The following is a 16,217-nucleotide window of genomic DNA, read 5'->3' on the forward strand; positions in this document are numbered from 1 at the left end:
TGCTTGTTAGTGTCTTGAAACATTGCAGGTGTTATAATGTTGAGTGAGTAGGACACAAATAATTACTTGACACAAGCGTTTGGCTCAGTTAAATGCTTATTGATTTCGCCTATTACATTTTGCAGTAGCAATTTGCGAAAAAGAGCTAAAGAAGAAATTATCTCTAAAGTTCGTGAAAGTTTTGTATATTTTTTTGAAATGTGCAGTAAGTTGTCAACAAAACAAAATCCACATCGTACATGCTTTGTACAACTCGACCCGAATGGCAAATTACAGTGAGTTTAAAATCAAACATCCACGTCGATATTATCCACCGCATCTTAAACAGCAACAACAGTCGCACCATGAACTGGTTTGTCAAGATCAAAATCAGGTGCCCAGACATCCGACGTTGGATCGTAAACTTCAACCGATGTGAGTAAATCACTGACACTTCTGAATAAAAACAAAATTGGTTTGTGTTTTGTTCAACATTTAAACAAATTCTTACTGCTTAACTGACAACAGTAAACCTGACCGGTATATTTTAGTTACAAGCATTCGGATGTAAAATTTATGTTTATTTAAGTTAGTCGCTTGTAGGCAAGTCCATACTTGCATATATGTCACGAAACATCTTCAATTATGAGTAACAATTGCTATAGTGACATAAAAATTACTGCTTTCACAGTTAAAACGTAAAACCCACCTTCCACCCACAACATAGATCCTCCCATCAATAACACAAGCAGAGTGAAGGCAACGAGGTTTTAGGAGCGGAGAAACATATTTCCATTTGTTGACTCTAGGTTCGTATTCTTCAACTGTTTGCATCGAGCCACGGTCAAAACCTCCTGTCAAATTTAAAGTAAAACTTTGTCCAGGGCTTTCTTAGCTTCTATTTTGTATTTAAGTGAAACATCAGATCATTCATGTAACTTAAATTACATCAATTATGAATTAAGTAATATTATTTACTGTTGTAAATAAAACAGTGGAGATTTTTTGCAGGTTTTTAGTTTAGAATAAACCAAATGACTAACCAATTGCATAGATCTTCCCTCCAAATTCTATACATGCTGAACCACCTCTTGCTTCATTGAGAGAAGCGATTCCTGTGGAGGTTCCAACACGAATATCGTGGAATTCACATGATTGTAAGCGTTGTCTGCCATCATGTCCGCCCACAGAAAACAAAACATCTGAAGAAATTTTCAAAATGTTTTCGGTATTCTTTGTAGACTTTTAGAACAGCGTTACTTACATATTAGTGTCAGAGAATTTGTCTGTGAACTGACTGAATGTGTAAATTTACAACTTTTGCATTAGATGGTTTCATTTATTTGGCAGTGTGTGTTGGGGTCGTTTCAAATCTATTCTTACTTCCAATTGAACACATTCCATGACCCCATCTTGGTTGTAACATGTCAAAACCTTGCCTCGATCTGTTTTCGTGGACAGAATAAATGAAACTTGTTGATAATGCATGGTTTCCACAACCCCCGGGGTTCCCATCACCCCCCGTGAGGTAAATCTCGTCTACATGAAGTGTAAGTTAATTACAAGGTTGTATAACCATAAACTTGAGTGAAACGTTCGATTATATAGGCGTACATGGGCTAGTATTTAATGCACGCGCCAAACAAATAAATTGGCAAAGATTTTTATGCGATACCAATTCGTTAACTTAAATTACGCGCTACCAGAGTCTAATCACCGATAATTCAACAAAAACTAAATTTGAAGAAACGCCCAGACATAGGCAAAAATGTGACAATTAACAACAATGTAACGAAAACCCTTATTGAAATGCGGCACTTTTAACAACTGCTTCATTTCGACAAAACACAAAAACGCCGTCATAGATTTTCTATATGTGACACTTCCCAAAACTCAAAAACCTGGAGCCTATAGATAATAATGGTATACAATGCATTGAAAATACTACAGTTCCTCCATACACCATAAATTTTGTTGTCAAATTGCATAAATTCGTCGGTGATTCTTAACTGACCTCCAACGACAGCCGATGCAGCATAACTTCGACCTTCAAACAAATCAGCAAATTTGGTCCAGCGATCACCTTCCTCCAAGTTCATCATCTCACAACTTTTTGTTGAACCATTTCCACCCATTACGTAAACTGTGTTTTCTACTTTGGTGGAAGTTGAGGCTGTTCTTGCTGAGTTAAGCTTCTACAAATAAAATTGTGAAGCCTTGTATGTATTTTACACCGTAAGTATTCAACCACCTTTATATGGTTAAGCAAGTCCGCATATTTATAATTTCAAGAGAGCACAATGTAACAATTTATGTGATGAGTCATGCCCTTATGCTTATAAATGTCTTGCTATGAGGAATTTTAACCCCAAGTTACTTTGTGTGCATTTAAGGATAGAAAAGATATTTTGTGATGTTTTGTTTTTAACTTGACCGTAATTGAGTTAAGATTATAAGCACGGTTTTGCTTGTTAACTGTTAATATGCAAGTAATTATGACCTTTCAACAACTACGCAAATACAACCTACTGGCAAGTGTTGATGTTGTTTTGTGGAAAGATTCCATTTCACACAATCTCTTTCTGAACCCACGCCACCAAGAACAAGAAATTCTGATAAATATGAGTTTGAATGATTTAATGTCAACAATTAAATTGTTGGAAATTAACTATTCCATAGCACCTCAGACATTTAAAGAACTAAATTAACAAACTATATTACTGAATCGTGGTCTCTATGTTGCCAGTAAGTGGTAAATTGGTTTGTGGTCTGACATCTACAAACCAAACAAAACTTTACATCCTGTAGATTGTGTTTTCATGATAAAATTAAGTTCCAAAGTAAAAAAATCCAAAGTAAGGAGCATTGAAACCATATCACAACTTTTGATATCTTTTCTCATTTTACCTGGTTGAGCTGATTGTCGGTTGGATGAGTGAGCTGTGGCTTCTTCTCTCACCAGGTTTCTGTCACTAGGTGGGGTATGGTGAAAGGCATCTCGGACAATTCTAAACTTTCCTGAAAATAAACAAAAATAAAATTTACTGCAATAAAACAAAATGAATCCACAAGCCAATCTATGACAAATGATCATTGAAAACTAATGGTTTGTCTTTTTAATTGGGGCAACAGCTAAACGTTGTACATACAAAACTGAAATATAATTCATAAAACCTTCTCATTAATGCTTATGACCCCCTAGCAACATAAAAATAGTATTTGGAAACCTTTGAGTTAACCTAATTGTTTTTAGGATGTGGCGATAATGCTGCACTGTAGTTATATTTAAACAACCAAGGAATTTTAAAACTAACTTCCACTTGGTAGCAAGTCACGATGCTCTGGAAGGTTTCTTTCACTGGATGAAGTTTGCATCAAAATTAACATAAATGCAAAATTGTGAAAATACAATTGAAAAAAAAGAATCACTAAAATAAGTTGATTTCATGATTATTTTGAATGCAAAGTTATGATGTATGTTCAATTTGCATTAGGTGTAAATACACAGTAGAAATTAAAAAAAAAACTACAGAAATCAACGTGTGTTTGACATTTAAATTACATGTTAATATCCCCAAAATAACTGGTAAAAAGTCAGCATTAGTATGAGTTTGACCATAGTGCACTCCACGTGGTTCGTTTCTGTTGATTGGTACTTAGTTTGGTACCCAACGGATCGACGACTGACCGAAGAGTGCTACAAAGTGGAAATCTGTGTTCCTGCTAGCCCTAGGTGCCACAGTCACCAGCTGACTAACTAGACCTTACAGGTCGAAACAGTGTGTACATGTGTCGGCAGTATGAGTGTATTTTTGTAACACAGAAACTAACAAAGGTATTAACAGGCAAATTTAAACTATGATGTTGTTGTGTGTTAGTTTTTGTACAATTATGTTTTACATCATGCTAGGAGGTTGCATATTATTGTCACAGTTTAGTGAGTTGTATTTGGTTTGTGCATTATTCTGCTTTGTGTAATTTGCAGAAAACAGTGAATCGTGCATTTTTCAATCCTGTCAAATCCAAGTCTTGGTAGTTTGTAATGTATACAGCAAAACATACATATTACATGAAACACTTGCCTTGATTTAGTTGTGCCGCTTGGGCTTGTCTAGGTGTCTCAGCACTTCCATCAAGTGGTAAATATGTTTGTGACCTATCATTTTCTTGTAATTCCTGTGCTTGCTCTTCCATTTCAATGTCACCACCAAGTGGTGAATCGGTTTGTGGTCTGACATCTATAAACCACACAAAAATAGGAAACATAAAACAAAAATATAGTTTCAAAATAATATCAGTTTAACTTCTTACCCACTGCAAGTTTAGGGTTTGTGAAATCACTTGAAAACAACCTGACTCCATCTGTAATGACAACAACCTAGGTCGTATTACATAAAAAAACACCCAATATGACATAAAAATATTTTAAGAAGTACAAAATAGACAAACACTTTGGACAATGTTTTCTTGTGGAGAAAACAAAAATCACCTAAAACCTTTGACCAACGTGGAATTTGTGAAATTATGTAAGAGATTTATTTGCCTCTGGTCTAAATTCTTCAAGCTCTTGTCCTACTTTCAGTCACATGTAAGGCAAGTTTCTTGTCTAAACTGACAGTAATTAACCAAGACATATGTGGGTATTTGTTCATACCTTGGACATTGGAAGGGGGATGCTGGTCGGGATTAGAACTGATGTTTTGAGGAGGAGTCTCACTCACCATGACTACAACAAACATTTATAAAAAAAGGAACTACACAAAAAAGTGAAAAAAGAAAAAAATAACCATGAGAACAGCATTTACCAACAAATTTTCTCTGTTCGGTTGAGAATTGATTCAATGGAACTGTTGGATTCTGTGGTGGATGTTGAATATTCATCCCTCCAACAGCATCTGCAACCTGTTGTGCAATGACTGCATGATCTTGCTTAGCTATTAGTTCCTGGAACTCATCTCGAATAGAAATCATATCTGGTCGATTGGATGGATCATGATCCCAACATCTCACCATTGCTCCTTCAATACACTCAACTATTTCTCTGTTGCTCTCATCGCTTTCCTCTTTCAGCTCCTGGATTGCTTCACAATTTGGGTGAAGGCCAAGTTCTAACTTTCTTTCAAACTCATGATCTGACAAGTAGGGGTTTTCACGCGTGAGAGTCATGTGTTGAATCATGCCACAACTATATGTGTCCTGTTCTTTCTTCGGTCTAGCACCATGGCGAAGCTTCTCTGGAGCTGCATAGAACAGGGTTAATGCCTGCCTTTCTCTTCTTCCATCAATGGTTGTGGATCCTGTATAACTGGCAAGTTGGGCACTTCCAAAATCTGTAATCTTGCAAACTAACCAAGCTGTGAGAAGAATATTTTCTGGCTTCAAATCTCCATGAATCACTCGCTTGTCCAACCCGCAAATGTGAATGAATGCAACTCCAGATGCTATGTCCAAGTTCATTCGCAGAATTAAGCCAGGCCCTAAAACAATAGAATCATCGAGCAGTAAAACTTTTAAGTTTCCTCCTTCGCAAAACTCCATCAAGATTCCCATCGCCCCTGACCACTTGGTGATGCCAAAGACAATGACAACATTTTTGTGTTGACATTCTTGCAACTTGTTGTACTCTTTGAGAATTCTAAACACAACATGACATCAGGCATGGTATATATTGCAATATTGGTTCTTGTAATGTCAAAAAGGTAATAAAAGTAACTTGAATTCACATACTTTTTCTCAAGTGCTGATTGCTGTCTTTCACCACCGGTTACAGTGAAACATTTGGCTGCATGATGCCCAATAATTTCATGCCATGCATGTAAAACTGTACCAAAAGATCCACGTCCAACCTCAAACAAATGAACATTGCAGAGAATTTGGTTTGCGCTGTATATCCGCAACTGCACACACGAAATAACTGTGAATGTTTTAGTATTTTCATTGTTAGCTTTTCTATAATTTTTTAAAGTGAATAGTATGCAAGTTTAAAACACAGATACAAAAAGATTTCGTAATCAATTTGTTTCATGCATGTTGCTTAATATGAATAAACACTTACAACTTCCACTCCATCTGTTGTGGACTTGACAATTCTAATTTCAGACATTGTCTTGATGCAGAAATAACGAATTCACCACATTCATTTCAGTATAGTTCAAGTCAACTCTACATTTCAATCTTGTAAATTGCAATGAGAGCAAAAACTCAAGTGAAAATCACTGCTACAAACACAACTTCCCTTTTTAAACTAAAATGGACGCAAAGGTGTTCGAGGGCAACTGTGGAGATTACTTCCCTATTTACCTGCTGTGAAGTTGGAGACAATGGTCAGTCAGGCATTGCAACCCACGAGACGCCAGTCGACAAAACTTTCTTTCCAGTCGACAAAACTTCAAACGCTCGTAACTTTGCCGTTACTTAATGGATTTCGATGATTTTTGTACAGGTTGTATGGAATGGCATGTAGTTTTAAAAGGGATATTGGCCTGTCGTAATTCGAATATTTATTGATATTTTGTTTAAACTTGGTCTTTTGAAACCGCTTTATACTCTTTTACATTTATACCCGTCTTTCTGGCGCCATCGCTAGTTATCTCGCTTGCGTTACGTCTTTCAACTTGCGCTACTTCTTCTAAGTCTCCTTTGTCGCGTAATCGCAGCAATTATATCTTTGTTTCTGCCTCGTCTTTGATGACTCTTTCCACAAATAAACAGATCATGGTTTTCAATCTAACAGATCACAATGTGATCTTTCAGATTTGGTCTCATCGACCAGCACAGATCTCGGTTTTGTTCTGACAGGACCTGCAGGCAGCATGTTGTCTCACCGGGACTTTCTGGACAGGTTTAATGTTGGGTTCGCGGTGATGCAATTCCTTCAAAATCTTCGGACAACCCAACTGCGACCCTTCAACAGTTTCAACCACCTAAAATTTCGTTCCGTTGGAATAACGGTTCAAGAGTTGGATTTGGCCACGAGACGTATCTTGCAATGGTGCAACAAGAAGCATTTCAAGCTGTTTGAGCCAATCTGACGAACTGTACATGTTTTGAAGAAAGAACTAAACACCATTGTACAACGAGCTACAGATCATCGCTGTGCAACCTCTATACCAGTGCTTCCCAACCTTTTTCAGTTCGCGACACACTTTTAATGCAAGTTTTATCGTGCGACCCACAATGAGATTTGACCAGACGAATAAAAAACAATTATAATGCAATAATTTCGTGATCTAATAGAAAAATGTAACATTTAGAAATGCTTCGCGACCCACCTGAAATATATAGCTTCACGACCCACCAATGGGTCGCGACCCACTGGTTGGGAAGCACTGCTCTATACCTTTGCCTCATCAACAGAATAATTCATGTTGGAGAAAGATTATGTAGATCAGGCTTTGATTTACAACAGAAACATTAGACAATTCTGTCCCATCGTCACCACGTGACGGATTTAAACATAAATTATTATCAGCATTCTGAAGGACAAAGCGGAATTTTACATGTTCTCGTGTCAGTGCGCAAGAAGTATTGGGTAGTTAAGGAACATTCGGCTGTACGGCGCGTCGTGCGTCACTGTACAAGCTGCTACAAGCGAAGCCAGGGTCACAAATCATGGGTGCCTTACCAAAAGAACGGATTACCCCTGAAAACCCGCCATTCGCCAACGTGGGGGTTGATTACATGTTTTTTTTTTCTGGTAAAGGTGGAAATTAGCCAAATAAAACGGTATTGTTGTGTATTCACTGGTATGTGTACGAGGGCAATGACACTAAACTTTGTCGGGGCAGCATGTGAGCTTGGCAAAGGCATTTCCAATTGGAATCAAACTCACTTACACAATCGTCTGAGCCAGCAAAGAACCAACTGGCACTTCAACCCCCGCTTGCAAGTCACCAGGGTGGGATATGGGTGCGTGTCGTCTTCGGGGTCCAGTCCCCCAAATATTTTGGTTGATGGGGACATTATGTGATTTGCCCCCTCCAATGATGTTCATAGTTTGGTGTTTTGAAACAAACAACCGAATAATTAATTGTGTTTGTGCTTGTTAGTGTCTTGAAACACTACAGGTGTTATAATGTTGAGTGAGTAGGACACAAATAATTACTTGACACAAGCGTTTGGCTCAGTTAAATGCTTATTGATTTCGCCTATTACATATTGCAGTAGCAATTTGCGAAAAAGAAAAAAAAAAGAAGAAATTATCTCTAAAGTTCGTGAAAGTTTTGTATATATTTTGAAATGTGCAGTAAGTTGTCAATAAAACCAAATCACAGCGTACATGCTTTCTACAACTCGACTACAATGGCAAATTACAGTGAGTTTAAAATCAAACATTCGCGTCGTTATTATCCACTGCATGTTAAACAGCAACAACAGTCGCATCATAAACTGGTTTGTCAAGATCAAAAGCACGTGTCCAGACATCTGACGTTGGATCGTAAACCTCAACCGATGTGAGTGGATCATCGAAACTCCTAAATAAAACCAAAATGGTTTGTGTTTTGTTCAACATTCAAACAAATTCTTGCTGCCTCACTGACAACAGTAAACATGACCGGTACATTTTAGTTACTAGCATTCGGATGTAAAGTTTAAATTGATTTAAGTTTATTTGTACACATGTGGCACGAAACATCTTAAATTATGAGTAACAATTTCTATAGTGACGCAAAAATTACTGCCATCACAGTTAAAACGTAAACCTCACCCCCATCCACCCACAACATAAATCCTCCCATCAATAACACAAGCAGAGTGACGGTCACGAGGATTTAGGAGAGGAGAAACATATTTCCATTTGTTGACTCTAGGTTCGTATTCTTCAACTGTTCGCAGGAAGCCACAATCGCCCCAACCTCCTGTCAGATTTAAAGTAAAACTTTGTCCAAGGCGTTCTCAGCTTCTAAATGAAACATCAGATCATTCAAGTAACTTAAATTACATCATATGTGAATTAAGTAATATTATTTACTGTTGTAATTAAAACACTGGAGATTTTTTTGGGGTTTTTGGTACACAATCTAAATATGAACAAATTAAAAAAATACTTTATCAATGATAAACTATCAGAAAAGCAACAAAAAAACAGAAATGGCATTGACAAGAATGCAGGACAAAGAACTGTTTCAAAACTACCAGTTTGGGTTAAAATGTCGCTTCTGATAACTAACCAATTGCATAGATCTTTCTTCCAATTTCTACACATGCAAAAACACATCTTGCTTCATTGAGAGAAGCGATTCTTGTGGAGGTTCCAACACGAATATCGTGGAATTCACATAATTGTAAGTGTTGTCTGCCCTCATGTCCACCCACAGAAAACAAAACATCTGAAGAAATTTCCAAAATAAGTTGTGTTAATATTCTTTATGACATCATACAACGACTGTAACACACTATTACGTAACAAGCAATGATGTAAATCTCTGTGTTTCTTAACCTGTAAATGAGCAATCAGTTTTATACCAAGGTTAAAAATCAAACTAAACAAGACGACGGTTGATATTCATGCAATAAAACACTCGGTAAGTCTTCAAATAATTATTTTACACAAAGAAGATTCTTTACTAAAGTTTATGAAGCGAAGTTTGTAACTTAACCGCAACAAATAATGTTACACAGATGACGTCATGTAATAACCAGTGACGTAAACGCAGGAGTCACAAGAAGTCATTTTGACTGACATTATTTTTATGCTCCACGTGGCCAAAAAATTTGTCCGAAAACTGCCTGATTGAGTAAATTTACGTTTCAAATCCATTCTTACTTCCAATTGAACACATTCCATGTCCACATCTTCGTTGTAACATGTCAAATCCATTTCTCCATATGTTTTTGTGGACAGAATAAATGAAACTTGTTGATAACGCATGGTTTCCATCACCACCCGTAAGGTAAATCTCGTCTACAAGAAGTGTAAGTTAATTACAAGGTTGTATAACAATAACCTTGAATGGTATTTCAACCCTTTTTGTGATTTTTTTAAACTTACAATTAGTAGGACAACACAGCAGAAATAAAGGCCAAGACGATACAATGTTTTGTTATATGCCACTAAATCGGCGTCTCTGCTAAAACTTAGGTTTTCACAAAATACGAACGCTTGTGTTATTTCGAATCGTCGCAAAAAAAAAACGGTGGCTTCTCCAATTGCGTATAACAGTATGGAACACTGGAATGCGAGTTTTTAAGGTTGCACTTGCGTCGTAGTGTTGTTAATATTACTTTTCATACTAATATTACTGAAAAAAAAACATTTTAAATATATATTTGTTTTTTTTGTGGTGAAGGTTTAATTTTATAGGCGTACATGGGCTGGTGTTAAACGCAAGCGCCAAACAAATGAATGGAAAAGATTTTATTGCGATATCAATTTCCTTCACTTAAATTAGCGCTACCGGAGTGTAATCACCAATAATTTAACAAAAACATAATTTTGAACGCCTAGACATACCTAGTTGCAAAAGTTCAAATGTGACAATAAACAACAGTGTAACGAAAAGCCTTAGTAAAATGCGGAACTTTCAACAACTCCTACAATTTGAGAAAGCAATAGTTAATGATGGAATGTAATGCATTGTAATACTGCAGTTCCTCCATACACCATAAATTTTGTTGTTAAATTGCAAAAATGCGTTGGTATATCTTAGCAACTGACCTCCAACAACAGCCGATGCAGCATAACTTCGACCTTCAAACAAATCAGAAAATTTCCTCCAGCGTTTACAATTCTCCAAATTTATCATCTCACAACTTTTTGTTGAACCATTTCCACCCATTACATAAACTGTGTTTCGAACTTTGGCGGAAGTTGAGCAATTTCTTGCTGAGTTCAGCTTCTACAAATAAAATTGTGAAGCCTTGCATGTATTTTACATCTTGAGTATTCAACCATCTTTATATGGTTAAGCAAGTCCGGATATTTATAATTTCAAGAGAGTACAGAGTTACAATTAATGTAATAAGTCATGCCCTTAAGCTTATAAATGTCTTGCTATGAGGTTCAATTTATATACCAAGTTACTTTACGTACATTTAAGGATAGAAACTATTACCCAATTGCAGTTAAAACAGGTGTTTAGATATATTGTAATATGCTTTCTTCTTAAACTTTACCATAATTGAGTTAAAATTATGCACATAGTTTTGCTTGTTAATGTTAACATGCAAGTAATTGTAACCATTCAACAACTACAGTAAAAAACCTACTGGCAAGTGTTGATGTTGTTTTGTGGAAAGATTCCATTTTACACAATCTCTTTCTGAACCCATGCCACCAAGAACAAGAAATTCTGACAAATATGAGTTTGAATGATTTAAGTTTTAATGTCAATAACTAAATTGTTGGAAATTATTTGTTTCATAGCACCTTAGACATTTTGAGGGAAACACAATAAATTACTGAAGAGTGTGACAAGTTCAAATGACGATACAAGAGCTTTGATCACCAAGTAAGGACATGCACAGTAGGGCGACCATGTCAACTAGCGATTGCATGAAACACTTCTCCAGGTCAGATTTATATTTTTCTTATATGCAACTCCCAAAATGGCAAACCATATAACAACAGCTGATATCTTTTCTAATCTTACCTGCTTGTCGGTTGGACGAGTGAGCTACGGCTTCATCTCTCAACAGGTTTCTGTCACTAGGCGGCGTATTGTGAGAGGCATCTCGAACAGGTCTAAACTTTTCTGAAATTAAACACAAATAACATTTTCTGCAATAGAACAAAATAGATCCATAAGCAAATCTATGACAAATAATAATTGAAAACTACATGGTTCGTCTTTTTAATTGGGGAAACAGCTAAACGTTGCACATGCAACATGGAAATATAATTTATGAAAACCTCTCATGGAGCTTGTGACAACATAAAAACAGTGCACTAGTCTGCCCCAACGCACCATTTCGGAACCGCTGAGTTAACCCAATTCGTTTGAAGTATGTATTGATATGGCTGCACTGCAGATATATTTGTTTAAACAACCAAGGAATTTTAAAACTAACTTGCGCTTGGTGGCAAGTCACGATGCTCTGGAAGGTTTCTTTCACTGGATGAAGTTTGTGGTGTAGCATCACTTATAGAACTATCTATAAAATAAGTTGATTCCATTTTTATATTGCTTGCGAAAATACCATGTTTGTTCAATTTGTGTCAGTAGAAATAAAAATCAACAGAAATCAGCCTGTGTCTGTAAATGTAAATAGTCCCAAATAATTGGTGAAAAGTCAGCATCAGTAAGAGTGTGTTTTTACAATCCAAAAATAACGATGACACTAGCAGGAATAAACTTTGATGTCTGTCTGGTGTTCTGTGTTATTTCTTGAACAATTTGGTTTTACATATTGTGCCACAGTTATTTGGTTTACAGTACTTTTTGCTTTGTGTAATTTGCTAAAAGTAAAATTACAGAAAACAGCAAACCAATGCTGGTAGTTTGTAATGTGTACAGCAAAACATACATATTACATGAAACACTTGCCTTGATTTAGTTGTGCCGCTTGGGCTTGTCTGGGTGTGTCAGCACTGCCATCAAGTGGTGTATGTGTTTGCGACCTATCATCTAAATGTTATACAATATGAACATTACAATAAGTTTAAATAAGTTCACTTGATAACAAAACATTTATAGATGCAAAGTCATTGAACCTTGATGTGATAAGTTGGCCATGGATGTAACAGTTGGAAAACTGCCATCACTAGGTGGGGTTTGGGGAACTATTTCATTGGATCCTCCGCTTACATCTGGTCAGATTTCAAATGATCAACATAAAGTACTGGTTTGACAGTAGTGCATATTGTTAAGTATTGGAAAAAGTAATAAATAGAAAAAACAGCTTGCCTTGATTTTCTTGTGATTCCTGTGCTTGCTGTCCCATCTCAATGTCACCACCAAGTGGAGAATCGTTTTGCGGTCTGACATCTATAAACCATACAAAAATATGTAACATAAAACCAAGATATAGTTTCAAAATAATATCAGTTTAACTTCTTACCCACTGCAAGTTTAGGGTTTGTGAAATCACTTGAAAACAACCTGACTTCACCTGTAATAACAACAACCTAGTTTGTAAGGAAAGTGCAGCAGTCACAAAATCCATGATGTGTTGCATATTTTGGAAATTTTGTGGGAAATTAATTGTCCCATAGCACCTCAGAGGGTATTTATGTCAATTAGTGAGTGCATGAAACACTTCTCCAGGTCAAACTTATTGTATTTTGTTAGATGAGACTACTGTTTTTTTAACAGCAGTAATTTGCTATCGCAGAAAAATAGGAAAGCCAAACTGAGGGCCTGATTTCTCTACAGTTATTGAGTCTGATCAAAACAATTTAACTAATCTATGACCAACCAATAATTCACTAAAAGCTGAACATTTAAATTACATATCACTGTAACATCCCATACACATCACAACAGACCAAGAAGCAAGTTTCAAACTCTGACATGTTTTGAGAAAGTTTCTGGATTTACTGTTTTAATGAAAAAACTAAGCATCCAAATCTAAAATATGCACTTTCCTCAACAGTAAGCAGGGTTTAACATGTTGACTATGCATGTCAAAGTAGCAATTAAACCACATAACAACAGCCGATATATTTTCCAATCTCACCTGGTTGAGCTGGTTGTCGGTTGGATGAGTGAGCTGCTGCTTGATCTCTCACCAGGTTTCTATCACTAGGTGGGGTATGGTGAAAGGCATCTCGGACAGTTCTAAACTTCCCTAAAAATAAACAGAAATAAAATTTACTGCAATAAAACAAAATTAATCCACAAGCAAATCCATGACAAATGATAATTGAAAACTAAATGGTTTCGTGTTTTGATTGGAGCAACAGCTAAACGGCTATAAAGATACATAAAGTACTGGTTTGACATTGGTGCATATTGTCAAGTATTTTACAAACTAATAATTAAACTGAAATTTTAGGTAAAAAAATCAGCTTGCCTTGATTTTCTTGTGATTCCTGTGTTTGCTCTTCCATCTCAATGTCACCACCAAGTGGTGAATCTCCTTGTGATCTGACATCTATAAACCACACAAAAATAGGTAACATAAAACTAAAATATAGTTTCAAAATAATATTTATTTAACTTCTTACCCACTGCAAGTTTAGGGTTTGTGAAATCACTTGAAAACAACCTGACTCCACCTGTAATGACAACAACCTAGTTTGTAAGTAAAGTGCAGCAGCCACAAAATTTGTAGTGGTATTATATAAAATACACCCAATATGACATCACATATGAATGGGCTAAGTAATTAATTTGGTACAATTTAAAAAAAGATATTAAATTATAATTTGTAAAGTACTGAAAAGTGTAACAAATACAAACACTTCAAATAAATGTTTTCTTGTGAATAAAACAAAAACCACATAAAAGCTTTGACCAAGGTGGAAAGTCTTTATTACAACGTGGGGATGTTTTACTTTGGACATTGGAAGGGGGATGCTGGACAGGATTGGAACTGATGTTTTGAGGAGGAGGCTCACTCACCATGACTACAACAAACATTTATAAAAAAAGTGTAAAAAAGAAAAAAATAACCGTAAGAACAGCATTTACCAACAAATTTTCTGTGTTCGGTTGAGAATTGATTCAATGGAACTGTTGGATTCTGTGGTGGATGTTGAATATTCATCCCTCCAACAGCATCTGCAACCTGTTGTGCAATGACTGCATGATCTTGCTTAGCCATTAGTTCCTGGAACTCATCTCGAATAGAGATCATATCTGGTCGATTGGATGGATCATGATCCCAACATCTCACCATTGCTCCTTCAATGCACTCAACTATTTCTCTGTTGCTCTCATCGCTTTCCTCTTTTAGCTCCTGGATTGCTTCACAGTTTGGGTGAAGGCCAAGTTCTAACTTTCTTTCAAACTCATGATCTGACAAGTAGGGGTCTTCACGAGTGAGTGTCATGTGTTGAATCATGCCACAACTGTATGTGTCCTGTTCTTTCTTCGGTCTAGCACCATGGCGGAGCTTTTCTGGAGCTGCATAGAACAGGGTAAATGCCTGCCTTTCTTTTCTTCCATCAATGGTTGTGGATCCTGTATAACTGGCAAGCTGGGCACTTCCAAAATCTGTAATCTTGCAAACTAACCAAGCTGTGAGAAGAATATTTTCTGGCTTTAAATCTCCATGAATCACTCGCTTGTTTACCCTGCAACTGTGAATGAATGCAACTCCAGATGCTATGTCCAAGTTCATTCGCAGAATTAAGCCAGGCCCTAAAACAATAGAATCATCGAGCAGTAAAACTTTTAAGTTTCCTCCTTCGCAAAACTCCATCAAGATTCCCATCGCCCCTGACCACTTGGTGATGCCAAAGACAATGACAACATTTTTGTGTTGACATTCTTGCAACTTGTTGTACTCTTTGAGAATTCTAAACACAACATGACATCAGGCATAGTATATATTGCAATATTGGTTCTTGTAATGTCAAAAAGGTAATAAAAGTAACTTGAATTCACATACTTTTTCTCAAGTGCTGATTGCTGTCTTTCACCACCAGTTACAGTGAAACATTTGGCTGCATGATCACCAATAATTTTATGCCATGCATATAAAACTGTACCAAAAGATCCACGTCCAACCTCAAACAAATGAACATTGCAGAGTATTTGGTTTGCGCTGTATATCCGCAACTGCACACAAGAAATAATTGTAAATGTTTCAGTATTTTAATTGTTTTGTTTTTCTATTATTTTTACAAGGAATATTATGCAAGTTTAAAACACAGATACAAAAAGATTTTGTAATTTGTTTCATGCATGTTGCTTAATATGAATAAACACTTACAACTTCCACTCCATCTGTTGTGGACTTGACAATTCTAATTTCAGACATTGTCTTGATGCAGAAATAACGACTTCACCACATTCATTTCAGTATAGTTCAAGTAAACAAGCAAAATCCCAAGTGAAAATACCTGTTACAAACACAACTTCCCTTTTTAAACTAAAATGGACGCAAATGTAACTGTGGAGATTACTTCCTTATTTACATAGGTTGTAATCAAAGGAACTAAATCGGAGCACGCTGCCAGCAGTGCAAGGTACAAGCATTGCTCAATTTTCTGTCGACGGAGCAAACAACATGGTAAATATAACAATGTTTACTTTTCCAGAAGACTAAAAAGGTTTGATTTGTGCTACATTTGCTACCAGACAAACTATAATTTAAACTGCATTCCTGTTCAAAAAGGTTTACTTTGTTTA

General features: G+C 36.3%; 2 protein-coding genes across 6 annotated transcripts; both read right to left on the reverse strand.

Moving 5' to 3' along the window:
• LOC145894979 (kelch-like protein 35) lies at positions 1–6,393 on the reverse strand. 4 transcript variants are annotated; one of them, XM_082983712.1, is made up of 11 exons: positions 6,280–6,393; positions 6,035–6,197; positions 5,707–5,876; positions 4,785–5,614; positions 4,634–4,705; positions 4,291–4,341; positions 4,062–4,217; positions 3,294–3,337; positions 2,887–2,997; positions 2,509–2,591; positions 2,120–2,174 (listed from the first exon to the last, which is right to left on the reverse strand). In XM_082983712.1, the coding sequence occupies exons 2-9, from the start codon at positions 6,080–6,082 to the stop codon at positions 2,935–2,937; spliced, it is 1,434 nt and encodes a 477-aa protein (XP_082839838.1). In that variant the 5' UTR covers positions 6,083–6,197; positions 6,280–6,393; the 3' UTR covers positions 2,120–2,174; positions 2,509–2,591; positions 2,887–2,934. The 4 variants fall into 4 exon arrangements, with proteins under 4 accessions (XP_082839841.1, XP_082839838.1, XP_082839837.1 ...); XM_082983711.1 differs by lacking the exon at positions 6,280–6,393 and having other exon boundaries at positions 6,035–6,279; XM_082983713.1 differs by lacking the exon at positions 6,280–6,393 and having other exon boundaries at positions 5,707–5,893; positions 6,035–6,279.
• Positions 6,394–8,114: 1,721 nt separating this feature from the next.
• On the reverse strand, positions 8,115–16,145 carry LOC145894962 (uncharacterized). 2 transcript variants are annotated; one of them, XM_082983685.1, is made up of 19 exons: positions 15,799–16,145; positions 15,475–15,644; positions 14,553–15,382; positions 14,417–14,488; positions 14,087–14,137; positions 13,933–14,013; positions 13,597–13,707; positions 12,979–13,029; positions 12,825–12,905; positions 12,632–12,727; positions 12,452–12,545; positions 11,989–12,068; positions 11,571–11,672; positions 11,188–11,270; positions 10,637–10,817; positions 9,746–9,883; positions 9,150–9,308; positions 8,687–8,837; positions 8,115–8,453 (listed from the first exon to the last, which is right to left on the reverse strand). In XM_082983685.1, the coding sequence occupies exons 1-19, from the start codon at positions 15,844–15,846 to the stop codon at positions 8,339–8,341; spliced, it is 2,694 nt and encodes an 897-aa protein (XP_082839811.1). In that variant the 5' UTR covers positions 15,847–16,145; the 3' UTR covers positions 8,115–8,338. The 2 variants fall into 2 exon arrangements, with proteins under 2 accessions (XP_082839811.1, XP_082839812.1); XM_082983686.1 differs by lacking the exon at positions 8,115–8,453 and having other exon boundaries at positions 8,719–8,881.
• Between the last annotated feature and the right edge of the window lie 72 nt (positions 16,146–16,217).

Source organism: Ascidia mentula, chromosome 3, assembly GCF_947561715.1.
Source record: "Ascidia mentula chromosome 3, kaAscMent1.1, whole genome shotgun sequence".
Taxonomy (NCBI): Eukaryota; Metazoa; Chordata; class Ascidiacea; order Phlebobranchia; family Ascidiidae; genus Ascidia; species Ascidia mentula.

Coding starts and splice junctions, on each gene's coding strand:
- LOC145894962 (XM_082983685.1), bottom strand. CDS start 15,846: ATGTCTGAAATTAGAATTGTCAAGTCCACAACAGATGGAGTGGAAGTT. Junction 15,645..15,798: donor CAACAGATGGAGTGGAAGTT/GTAAGTGTTTAT, acceptor TCTTGTGTGCAG/TTGCGGATATACAGCGCAAA. Junction 8,454..8,686: donor TATGTTGTGGGTGGATGGGG/GTGAGGTTTACG, acceptor GGTTTTATTTAG/GAGTTTCGATGATCCACTCA.
- LOC145894979 (XM_082983712.1), bottom strand. CDS start 6,082: ATGTCTGAAATTAGAATTGTCAAGTCCACAACAGATGGAGTGGAAGTT. Junction 4,342..4,633: donor TCCCCCTTCCAATGTCCAAG/GTATGAACAAAT, acceptor TTGTCATTACAG/ATGGAGTCAGGTTGTTTTCA. Junction 4,218..4,290: donor AAACCCTAAACTTGCAGTGG/GTAAGAAGTTAA, acceptor TGTGGTTTATAG/ATGTCAGACCACAAACCGAT.